At 43.6% G+C, this 11,889-nt stretch overlaps 1 protein-coding gene across 1 annotated transcript; it reads right to left on the reverse strand.

The window, feature by feature from the left end:
• Window positions 1–350: 350 nt before the first annotated feature.
• Gcnt3 (glucosaminyl (N-acetyl) transferase 3, mucin type) lies at window positions 351–2,329 on the reverse strand. The gene has a single exon (XM_035444450.1). The coding sequence runs from the start codon at window positions 2,309–2,311 to the stop codon at window positions 998–1,000; it is 1,314 nt and encodes a 437-aa protein (XP_035300341.1). The 5' UTR covers window positions 2,312–2,329; the 3' UTR covers window positions 351–997.
• Window positions 2,330–11,889: the final 9,560 nt, after the last annotated feature.

The following is an 11,889-nucleotide window of genomic DNA, read 5'->3' on the forward strand; positions in this document are numbered from 1 at the left end:
TATATATATATATATATAATTATTATATATATATCTGTAAATGTACACACTTTAGCATTTGTATGTGTATATGTACACATATCACTGTGTCCCTACAAGGAAATGCATACTCTATAGAATGGCAAATACCAAGCCTGATACTCACATAATGAAACAAAGCAGCTTTGACTCAAGAGGCTTAAACAGAATATTCAGGCATCTTGATTTAGCAAGACAGAGTTTACTTCTACTTTCCAGCCTAATTAACAATGCAGCCCCTCCCCATACCACAATGAGCTGGCTGTGAAATGGCTGCCAGTACAGGATGGTAACCTTTGGCCAAGAAGCTACCATGGGTTTCTCCTAAACACATAGTGGTCATGCTAGTTAAATCATTCTGTCCTTCGCCTTTTTGGTAAAGTCAGAATCTGCCAATGTAAACAAAATTAGGAAGGCTTTCTGTGATGAGAGAATTAGCTCTGTGATTCAGTTTGCCATCTACACAGCTTGCCAGGGGGACTTCGCTGCCAGCCGCTAGAGACTGTCCTCAGCATATGAGAAAAGTCTCACACATTTTTTCTGTTCAGATTACTTCTGGATTCATAGACAACAGGGTAGGGATAGGACTTTGGCTTGGAAGCTATTTATTTTAAATGAACAGTACAAAAGGGGAGGGCTCTTTCCACTAAAATTCTCTTCCCATGACCAACCCCAGGAAATCTGCAGCCAAAACCTAGAGTCCCTGGCCACATGGTCCTCCCTTATTCTCCCGAATAGCAGTAGTTGTGGTTCTGGCACTGTGAGAAAGGCAAAAGGGCTCTTGGGGAGAGGGTTGGAGAGTAGCCACAGTCACCACCAGCAGCTCACAGGGCGCAGAGATCTACTTACCCATGCTCCCATAGCAGCCCCCTCCTCCTAGGGAACACGTGGAGTTCAGAGCCCCAGGAGCCCACCCGATATTGCTCCAGTAAGGCCTGGCATTGTCCTGCCATACAAGTAGCAATCGTCTTGCAGTGTGTCACAGTTCGGTCCCATAGATGGCTTTGTGACGTAGATATTCTTCTAAACACTGAAGGACGTTATCATCCACCTTTGGGTCAAACTTGTTGGCCAAGAGATGATGGTTCTGAAGTAGCCAGTGCAGGTCCCCAGACCCGTAGATACAGACAGCCCGCTGGTGGACGCCTGAGCAAGGGGTGTAAGGCGCCCCATCCTCAATGTCCCCCTCGTGGCCCTGCCACTTGATTAGCCTTGCAATAGACGTCATGTCTGAGAGGTCAAATTTGGCATGCAAGGGAGCTGATCCAGGCATCCACGAGGCACGCTGGAGGGTGGCCCAAAGGTGCTCATCAGGACTATAGGTGTCTTTTACCCATTCAATTAGTTGCTGGGCTTTGGAGTTGTTGAATACATGTTCGATGAAGTCTCGAGAAGCCACCATGTAGGCATTCCCAGTGAACATGGTCATGTTATTTGGTGGAGGGGTCTTCCTCTTATTGGTTACGTACAATGTGTCTTTCACCTCATAGTGATATTTCCAGCGGAACGTTTTATGTACCGGTGGTACCTCTGACTCCATACTGTTCTGCCCATTCAATAGCTTGAGGGCCTGGACCATCTCGGCATTGGTCTTGATGGGAAAGTCTGTCCCACAGGTATTCAGGAGGTATTTCCATGGCACGGAGCTCTGGAGCAAGTCTTCCATGCAGTTCAGATCAGCCTGCACCCTGGACCAGGAAGCATAGACTACTGACACAAGCTTACTAGCTATGAAGACATTTGGGAAGCATGATGTGATGGCCCTGACTGCCTGCTTGAAGGTTTCCGGGGACTTTTGGTCCACATGGACACAGTATATGTTCTGGGGGGCGTACACAGCTCGCAGCAGCCTTTCAAAGTTCTCGATCTTCTCATGAACCACCATGGAATACGCAATGGGGAAATCAGCCTCTCCTTTGCTCAGCGATAACTGTATGAACTTCCTTTTGGTCTTGAATTGCTCACAGTCTGCTGTCATGCTAAGGTAGTCAGTCTCTGTGAAGGGCTGCCGCTTCTTCTTAATCTCCAGGTTATTCAGCAGAGCCTGGATCACTGCGTTGTGCTCCCCTCGAGTGACCCCAGAACAGTTGATGGACCTCTTTGCTGGCAGCTTCAGGTTCTTGTACAGGAAATCCCTGCAGTACTGGCTTCGAGATTCCTTGGAGTCCAGATCTAGGACACTGAAGTCACATTTCAGCCTGAGGGACAGTTTCAGGGCAATGAGGGCCAGCAGCATGTAGCAGCCCATGACCCACACATGATAGCGCCAACAGACCTTCCTCCACAAAATCATCTTCACAGGTGAGGACCATCCAGCAGCCTTGCCCAGCAGAGGAGGTGGGTGGGCTCGCTGAACAGAACAAAGAACTTCTGATTAAAAATTAACCAAACATGTTCCCAGGAATGTTAAGTCCAACTCCAAAATGGTGGTAGATGAGATTGCTTCTCTGGAGAAATAACTTAGAAAAGAGGAACCCATCCACCAGGTTTGCTGAGGGAGACTCAACAGCCCTAACAGAGCCAGAGCCGCTGGCCAGACTATCAGGGACCGGCTCCACCCTTACCTTTGTGGAGAGGGAAGCACAGAGCTGGGCTGTCTTAGTTAAAGGTTCAATTAGCTGGAGGAAGTCCCCACCCTTCATCCCTTTTCCTTCTTCCCACCCCTGAAGCTCTAGACAGGAATTTTATCTGGGGTTTAGAATTTCTAGGTCTGAAAACAAAACTACACGAAATTGATCTAGCATCAGTTCTAGAATCAAGTCCCTTTAAAAGGAAACGGTTCCTTGTTTCTATTTGTTAATCTCTCTATTAAGACTCTGCTCTCCCCCATAGCCTTCAATACTCAGATCTTGTATCTGGCTAACCTTTCACTTTAAAATGTCCTTAAAGAAATAGCAAATAGCTGGACATGGTAGTGCACCCCTTTAATCCTAGCACTCGGGCAGCTGAGGCAGGCAGATTTCTGAGTTTGAGGCCAACCTATCTACATAGTGAGTTTCAGGCCAGCCATCTTCTATTTCAAAAGAAAGAAAGAAAGAAAGAAAGAAAGAAAGAAAGAAAGAAAGAAAGAAAGAAAGAAAGAGCAACTCAATATTATCCAAACATTGACAGCAGTCAAACACTATATCTACTTTAAAATATCTCCAGAGAAGTGAGTATGATCACGTACACAGAGCACTTATAATGTTTGTGAACTAAGATTATTTCTTTACACTTAATCATCACAGCCAACTAGTTATCACTAGACTCATTTTATGACAGAAAAACAGAAGCTGAGTGATTTATCAAATATCACATGTTAGAAGACTAGAGATTTCCCTCTACTCTGCCTTCCTGAGTCTTTATATCTATGAGCCTAATGCTTATTCCACAAACCACACCTACCTTTTAAATACAACGCAAGGTATTGAATACTACCAAAGAAAACCAGACCTACAAGGGAAGAAAACCTCAAAAATTAAAAGTATAATACACCCTTCCAGCAGGTTCTTTTCCTCTGGTTCATTCCTTTGTGAATACAACATTGTATCCTCTTCAGTAATAACTTTTGGGGGTAAGATTTAAGAAGAGGGAAAATGAAGGAAACTCACCTTTCCTAGCCTCTTGGCTGTTTCGGGAAGCTTTCTCCAACGGTGTGAGTCTGTGGAGTGAAGGCTAGTTTGGTTCTATGTTGATAAAAATTAACACTACAGTCCTTGCCTTCTTGCCTTCCATAAAATATTTGCTGATGTCCACAAGGAGACCAGAAAGCACATCCATGCTCCTCTTAAACTATGCAATCCAGGCTCCTCTTAAACTATGCAATCCATTCTCTTAAACCTATGTAATCCAGGCTCCTTTTAAACCTCTGCAGAGGAGAGAGCAGCAGGTGGCTCTGTCACTCACCTTTTGACTTCCTGTTCTCAGAAAAGGGAGTGAACTTAGGTAAACCATTCAGGACGTATTCTCAAGCACGAGTCATTCTGGGAGGTGAGGTGAAGAAGGCAGGAAAAAAGCCAGCTGTATCTGAAAAAGCAAGAAAGTGCTTCAACTAGAAGAGTCCAGTTTCCACCTCTGCTCTCCTGCCCCGATACTATTCACCGGTGCTCACGTAAGCAAGCATTTTCTCTCCCACCCAATGCACAGGTGTATCTCTTTCTGCTTGGAAGTAAACTTGTCACTGCTTATGTTCCTGGAGCATCTCAGGAGGCAGAGACACTAAAAATACCCAAGATTTTTTTTTCTTATTCTACACACACACACACACACACACACACACACACACACACACACACACACTAGTTCATACTTGAAAGTAAGTACTGTTGAGTCAAGAGGAAGAAATAAAAAGACACAAATGAAAAAAGAAAGCAAATTGCCTGTTTTTAAGTGATGGGACCCTAAATCAAGTCCTGAAAATCCACCAGAAGACTTGGATCTAATAAATACCCTCAGCAAAGGAGGAAGATACAAAATCAACAAATCAGTGGCTTTTCTATGAACTAGCAACTCACAGTGAAAAAAGTCAGGAAGCTAGTACCAATCATAATAGCCTCAAAAACAAACAAAAACCATGTAGGACTAAAGCTTAGCCAAAGATGTGAAAATCTGAGCAAGGAAAGTGGCAAATCTGCTGCGCATGGTGGTGATGCATGCCTTTAATCCCAGTGCTCAGGAGGCATAGGCTGATGGATCTCTATGAGTCCAAGGCCAGCATGAGCTACATAGTGAGTACCAGGTACACAGTGAGACATGTCTCAAAAAAAAAAAAAAAAAAAAAAAAAAAAAACCGAAAGGAAGGAAGGGAGGAAGGGGGGAGGGGGAGGGGAGAGAAAGAGATAGAGAAATTACGAAGCACTAAATGTATGCTAGGGTTTCCGCACCAGATGTATGTGAGGGGACACAGTTAAGAAAGTGCTGATGGGTCTGGAGAGATGGCTCAGTGGTTAAGAACACTGACTGCTCTTCCAGAGGACCTGGATTCAATTCTCAGCAACCACATGGCAGCTCACAACTGTAACTCTAGGGTTCAGCACCCTCACACAGACATACATGCAGACAAAACACCAATGCATATAAAAATAGAAATAAATAATTCTTAAAAGAATTATTTAAAAAAAAAAGAGAAACTGCTGACATGACAGATCCATGGTATGGTTAAGGGGAAGTTTCTTATTGTGTGAGAGAGGAAAAGAGAGAGAGTATCCAGAGTCCAGAGCAGAGAAAAAAGAAAGCAGACTGGACATGACCATGAGACAGAAAATATTCAGATGCATCTGGAAGAATTCAAAGCAAAGAGAAAGTAACAGACAGGACATGACCAGGGATATATTGCTAGAGAAGGGTAAGTAGCAGAGCAGAGGAGAAAACTTTGTCCCTTATAAAGAGGGAAGCCTGGGTATGTGAGAAGAGCTAGGCTGCTGACTTGAAATATACAAGTACTTGTGAATAGGGGTGGAGAGCCTGGAGGGCAGCATGGGCTCTAACAGGCAGCCATGGGGATGTCAAAGGAGCCATGTGCCCCTTCTGCTGGAAGTAAGGGAAATGACTGCTTTTGGCAGATCTCAACTGGTTTCACAAGTTCCTGAGGAATGCTGGCTTTCATCCAACCATCAGAAATTCTCCCGTAGTCCAGCTTGAGCTCATTTCTAGACATAGGGCACCTAAATATGGACTGTCTGAGACCTTACACTAAAGAAAGACAGACACTTGAAAATAGAACTATTTCACATATTTGGCAGAATATTGAGGGAATGGATATTTAGAAAAGTGATTTACAAATTCTAAATCTGAATGGAATTCTAAAGAGAAATGAGGGGGACCTCTAAATTTATATGGAAATACAAAAGACTCCAACTAGCCAAAGCAATCCCAAAGTGAAGAATAAAAGGCAGTACTAGAAGTATCGAGCACCTGACCTCAAAGAATACTACAGAGCCATTGTGACAGAAATAGCATGCTCCTAGAATAAAGACAGACACATGGAACAAAGGGAACAGAAGACTTAAAAAATAAATCTACACTGAGCTGAGTGGGGTGGACATGCCTCTAACCCCAATACACTAGAGGCAAAAGCAGGTGGGCCAGCTTGGTCTACATATCAAGTTCCAGTACAGCCAGGGCTAGATAGAGAGACCCTGTCTCAAAACAAAACAAAAAAAAAATGAAATCTACACTGAAACTGTCATCTGATTCTTGATAAAGGGGCCAAAAATATGCATGTAAAAGACTACCTCTTTTACAAGGAGTGTTGTACAAAAACCACCCCCTGTATAAAAACCAACTCAAAACAAGTCAGAAACCTTCACGTAAGACCTGAAACTGAAACTACTAGAACAAAAGGGAAATGATTCAGGATTTTAGAAATAAGATCAAGAATCAACATTACAAAGCTTCTACATAAGAGCTAGAAAGATGGCTCAGTGGTTAGGACCACTTGCTACTCTTGAAGAGGACCACAGCTTGGTTTGGTTTTCAGCACCCACAGCTGCCTGTAACTCCAGCTCCAGGGGATCCAGTGCCCTCTTCTGGCCTCCATAAGTAACCACACCTACATGGCTTACACTCACACAAACACACACCTATATACATAAGAAATCTTTTAAGGGACTGGAGAAGATAGCTCAAAGGTTAAGAGCACTTGCTACTTTTCCAGAGGTCGTGAGTTCAATTCCCAGCAACCACATTGTGGTCCACAACCATCTATAGTGAAGAATCATGCCCTCTTCTGGTGTGCAGGCATACATACAGGCTGAACACTATACATAATAAATAAATAAATCTTTAACAATAAATGAATAAATCTTTAAAAAGAAGCTCAACAATAAATAATCCAATCAACAAATGAGCAAATGAACTTTGAACTTAACAATTTTCCAATCCAGAAACACCAATAGCCAATAAGTACATGAGAAAATATACCCATTCCTTAGCTATCAGGGATGCAAATCATTGAGATTCAATCTTACTCCATTCAGTACAGCTATAAGAAAAAAAAAAGCAAATGTTGGTAGGGTTGGTGAACCCTTGTACATTTATAATGGGAATGTAAATTAGTCCAGCCACTATGGAAGTTGGTATGTAGATTTCTCAAAAGTAAAAACAAAAATGGAACCTCTCTGTGACCTAGTTATACCATTTCTGAGTATCTACCTGAAGGTACCAAAGTCAGCTTACCATGGAGATACTTGCAGACTCGTGTTCATTGTAGCGCAATTTACAACAGCCAAGTTAAGAAATCCACCTAGATGCCTACAACAGATGAATAGAAAAACCAAGTTAGGAAGTCGGGTACAGCATGTTTACTCTCCTGTGGACTCTAGCATGGGGAGGGGACCCACAATGGGCATTTGTGGAAATAACAAGGGGATAATAAGGATATTGAAGGGGAAAGAGAACATGGGGGAAAGATGAAGTATTACATGAATATGATCAAAGCACATTATATACATGTATTGTCGTTATAAAACTCTTTACTTTGAACCATGCTCACTAATTTGAAAAACTTACGTGTTCAAAAGCTGGAGTCCCTTATGTCTCTCTGTGGTGGCTGTAGTAACCTGTAGGTCACAGAACTGCCCACAGCCATCCAGAGTAGATCTCACTATGACATCTGACAGCAGAGTGTTGCTGATAGTCTAGAGAATGGATCACATTATGGGATGTTGGGCTTCACTGAACACCTCAGATATGGCTTTTGCGATGAAGTGTGGGAGATGTCTTTCTCAAAGCTACTGGCACAAGTCCCATTCCTAGCTACCTCTAAGAAAAGGGCACCTGTCCCTGGCAAATATCTGAAGAAAACAATTGAATAGAAGGTACTTATCTGGGAGGTTGGGAGTATAGATCCATGGTACAGTGCTTGTGTGCATATGTGAAGTTCTGGCTTCAATCACCAGCACCGCCAACCCCAAAGGATCAAGGTATAGAGTAGTAACTGATATGGGGGTGACACTCAGGCAGGAGTCATTGGAAGTAGCTACTACTCTACTATCCCTTGGCTGGAGAAAGCAAGAAATGGAGACTTGCCTAAGGAGAAATTTGGATAGAGAGCCCCTACAAGCTTAAATTCAGACCTCCGAGGAAAGGATCATTGCTCGACTAGAGCTGAGGTTGCTGTCTAAGCTCAGAGTCCCTAGGCTGAGATCCAGACCTCTTAAAGGCAACAGGGGTCGTTCTGTAAACTGACCATAGTGCAGGCAAAAAAATTAAAATGAACGGCCTCTAAGAGGTCAGCAGGCGTTGACATGGTGATGCTCACAGAAACAGGAAATAGGAAGAGAACCGGAAGTTTCTCTTCCAGCCTGCCTACTTTTACCAGCGCCCCCTATTGGCAGATCCTAGCAAGGCACAGCTGGCAAACCCGACTGGTTTTCTGACCTGCTGCCAACATCACAAAATAAGATATGGAGAGACTGGCCTCGTCAGAGACAGTAAACGTACATTTCCACTACTTTAAAGGCAGCGAACATATCTTTGTTTGTTTGTTGTTTTTCTTTCTTGTCCTCCTTGCACTTTCTGACGGGTGATGAAAACCCATCAAAAGCAATAGAAATGTGTAGGGTTCCCAGCACCCCTACTTTCGTTGGCCGGCTTCTTTGGGTTCTGCCTTCTGTCAGCTTTCAGGGTCTTTATTCTCATGAGGTTCCATTGTTGGCCTGTAAAGATCTCTGGGTCAAAAATGTTAAAACAAACACCTGGCTCCAAAATCCAAGTCTAGAAAAATCTCTGTGTAGCTTTGGAGCCTATCCCCTATTCTGGCTCTCGCTCTGTAGACCAGGCTGACCTCGAACTCACAGAGATCTGCCTGCCTCTGCCTCCCGAGTGCTGGGATTAAAGGTCTGGGCCACCAACACCCGGCTCCAATATTCTTTTAAGTGGTTTTGCTCTGATAGTTCCTTCTCTCCCATAAAAACTTGCATTATAGTCAGTAAAGAGGACATATTTTATCCTTAAAATAACACAAAAGGTACTCTTGCTTGTAAAATGTGTGTGAGAATCATGTTAGCTAGTTATGGAAATATTTTGTGGAAAAAATCTGCATGTTTTTGGTACCTCATGCCGAGTAGTTAAAAATCAGTGTGGGACTTGACTGAAAAGGCTGGGTCTGAATCTTCGTCCTGCTGGTTTCTGCCTGGAACAAATGCTTCCACCAGTCTGTGCTATGATGAACAAAACGGTTGTTTGCAGGGTGGGTCATGGGTGTCAAGGGTTATGGGTAGCAAAGGCAGTTCTAGTTATCTTTAACTGTGATTCAGAGAGGCAGTACCTCAAGCCACGTAAGCAGGAAAAACCAGGTTCGTGTGTTGCTGATTACACAGGAGCTGGAGTTTTCAAGAGGGGAAGGATGGTGAAAAAGATGCTGGGGAGGGCGGTTTGAACTCAGATCATATTGTCTCAGAGAAATAGGTAACAGATCCAGTGAGATATACTTTGTCTTAGGCAGAGTTGTAAGATGTAAAAACGCAAGCTCAGTGCTGGAATGGTGGCTCAGAGGTTGAGAGCACTGGCTGAGCTTTCGGGGACCTAGGTTCAATTCTCAGCATCCACATGGCAGCTCACAAACTTGCTATATAATTCCAGTTGTGGGGAATCCAACGCCCTCTTCTGGCTTTTGTGTGTGCTGCACACAAATGGTGCACAGACATAATTTCAGGCAAAATAATCATACACATAAAAAAAATTTTAAAGAGGAAAAAAATTTTAAAAGAGCATGCTCCGTTGTCTCTTACCCAACATCAAGGGCACCAGGCTCCACCTCCACCCTCTGTAGGCACTCAGCTCTCTCACTCCTAGACACACTCCACATGGCCTAGGGTGAAACAGGGAGAGCATAATCATCTCAAAGAGTATTTGTTTGCACTCAGAGGAGCCAAGGCAGTGAGAGAGTGATTTGGGGTTGCATGATCCAACCAGCTCCTTCTTGGTGTGCGCTTGGCCAGGGTCACTTGTCAGCTGGCACATAAAGGGGCCTTGTTTCTTTCTTCTCCAGCTTCCTGCCAAGGCTGGACTGCACACTTCTCAGTGGCCCTTGTTGCTTCTATGGACCATACCTCGAAGGCAGCCTCGGTTGTGCTGTTTTCATGCCCTCTCATGCCAGCTCACCCCTTCCCTGTACTATCAGGAGCTTCCCAAAGGCAGTGACCATGTGGCCCTCTTTTGCCTTCCCCACAAGAGACCAAGAACTTGGTGGTGAAGGATTCACCTTGACTGTCTGTCTTGAACAGCTACTTTAGAACCCTGGGAGAATGAGCAACCTTTTAAGTCCTAGAACTGTGACTTACTGGTTACTCTAGGAATTCATAGAGGCTCCCTGAAGCAAGCATTACTCCACACACCCCAACACACACACACACACACACACACACACACACACACACACACACACTCACACTCACCAAGACACACATACCAACACACACACACTCACCAACACACACAATAAATAAAAATAAAAACAAATAAACAAAATAAAGGTAACAGTGGGGATGCAGAACGTTAAAGACACTAATACAGTAGAGACACATTACAAGCCCTAGGCTGAAGACTTCTGTGCTTCATTTGTGTAAGGGAGAAATAGTTCCTATCATTACTTTTTCAGGAACATTCACAAACTCCTAGCTCATATGGACTCATTTTCTAATGAAGGGACATTAAAAAATCACATTTATGGGGGGAGACACATTTCAGAGCAAAAGTCCAGGCCACAGGGAGGCTAGGAGCGCCCATTCTCCCCGCCACCACCTCCTCTAGCCCCAGAACGTGGTTCATCTATGTTTCTCCTATGCAAACACACATCAGGGAAAAGTCAGAGTGTGAGTGCGTGGTGCCTACACATCAACCACAATGCTGCGGTTGAGTGGCAGCTGCTGGTTTTCTGTTTCCTCTTGTGGTTTTTATGCACTTCTTTTTGTTTGCTTTGTTTTGTTTTGTTTTTTTGAGACAGGGTTTCTCTCTGTGTAGTTCTGATTATGCACTGATTTCTAAAAGTTATTTTGAATTCACCTTAGGAAATATAAACCAAAAGAGTATTTCCTTTAACTGCAGAAGCCTAGCAGATGCTTTCCCTCTCTGGGCAGGTGTGTGTGTGTGTGTGTGTGTGTGTGTGTGTGTGTGTGTTATAGATCTTGTCTGCATTTTTGGAAGAAGGAGGGTTCTATGGGTAGGTGTGTTTAGGTCAAACCAGACACTAGTAGAAAGCCTTTTTATGAAACATTATAAAACGTTATCTTAATGTTTCATAACGATGAATGACAACCCCAGACTCTAAACAAGGCATCTAAACACTTGCACTATCTGCCCCTCACAAGAGTTCACTTCATGCCCTTTATTCTAAGAAGAATATTATGGGGTTAGGGGCGTGGTTCAGTAGTAAATGCTTATCTAACACACAGAAAACACTGAGCTTGACCTGAAGCAACACACACACAAAGAACATCATCTTCTTTGAACAAAAATAACCGCTGTGCCAACTATTACATGGAAAGAGAAAAACACATTAAATCCAAATAATATACAATGCACTTTGGTACTGTTTTCATTCTTTTTTAATTATTGTAATAAAACTCTACTGATGAGTTGGGGAGGAGGCTCAGATTGCTATGCAACCTGAAGACTTTAGTTCAAATCCCGCATGAAAAGCCAAGCACGGCTGCGTGTTCCTGTACTCCTAGTATTGTGGGCCAGAGGCAGGTAGTCGTGGGAATTCACTGGTCACACAGCCCAACCAAAATGGTGAGCTTCTGCTGCAGTGAGAGAACGTCTTAAGGCCAAAAGGCAGAGGGTGAGAGAGGAAGGCACTAAATCTCCCTCTATCCTTCACATGCATACACAGGTGTACATATCCATGTGCTGTAACACACACACACACACACACACACACACACACACACA

Source organism: Cricetulus griseus, chromosome 4 (genome assembly GCF_003668045.3).
Source record: "Cricetulus griseus strain 17A/GY chromosome 4, alternate assembly CriGri-PICRH-1.0, whole genome shotgun sequence".
Taxonomy (NCBI): Eukaryota; Metazoa; Chordata; class Mammalia; order Rodentia; family Cricetidae; genus Cricetulus; species Cricetulus griseus.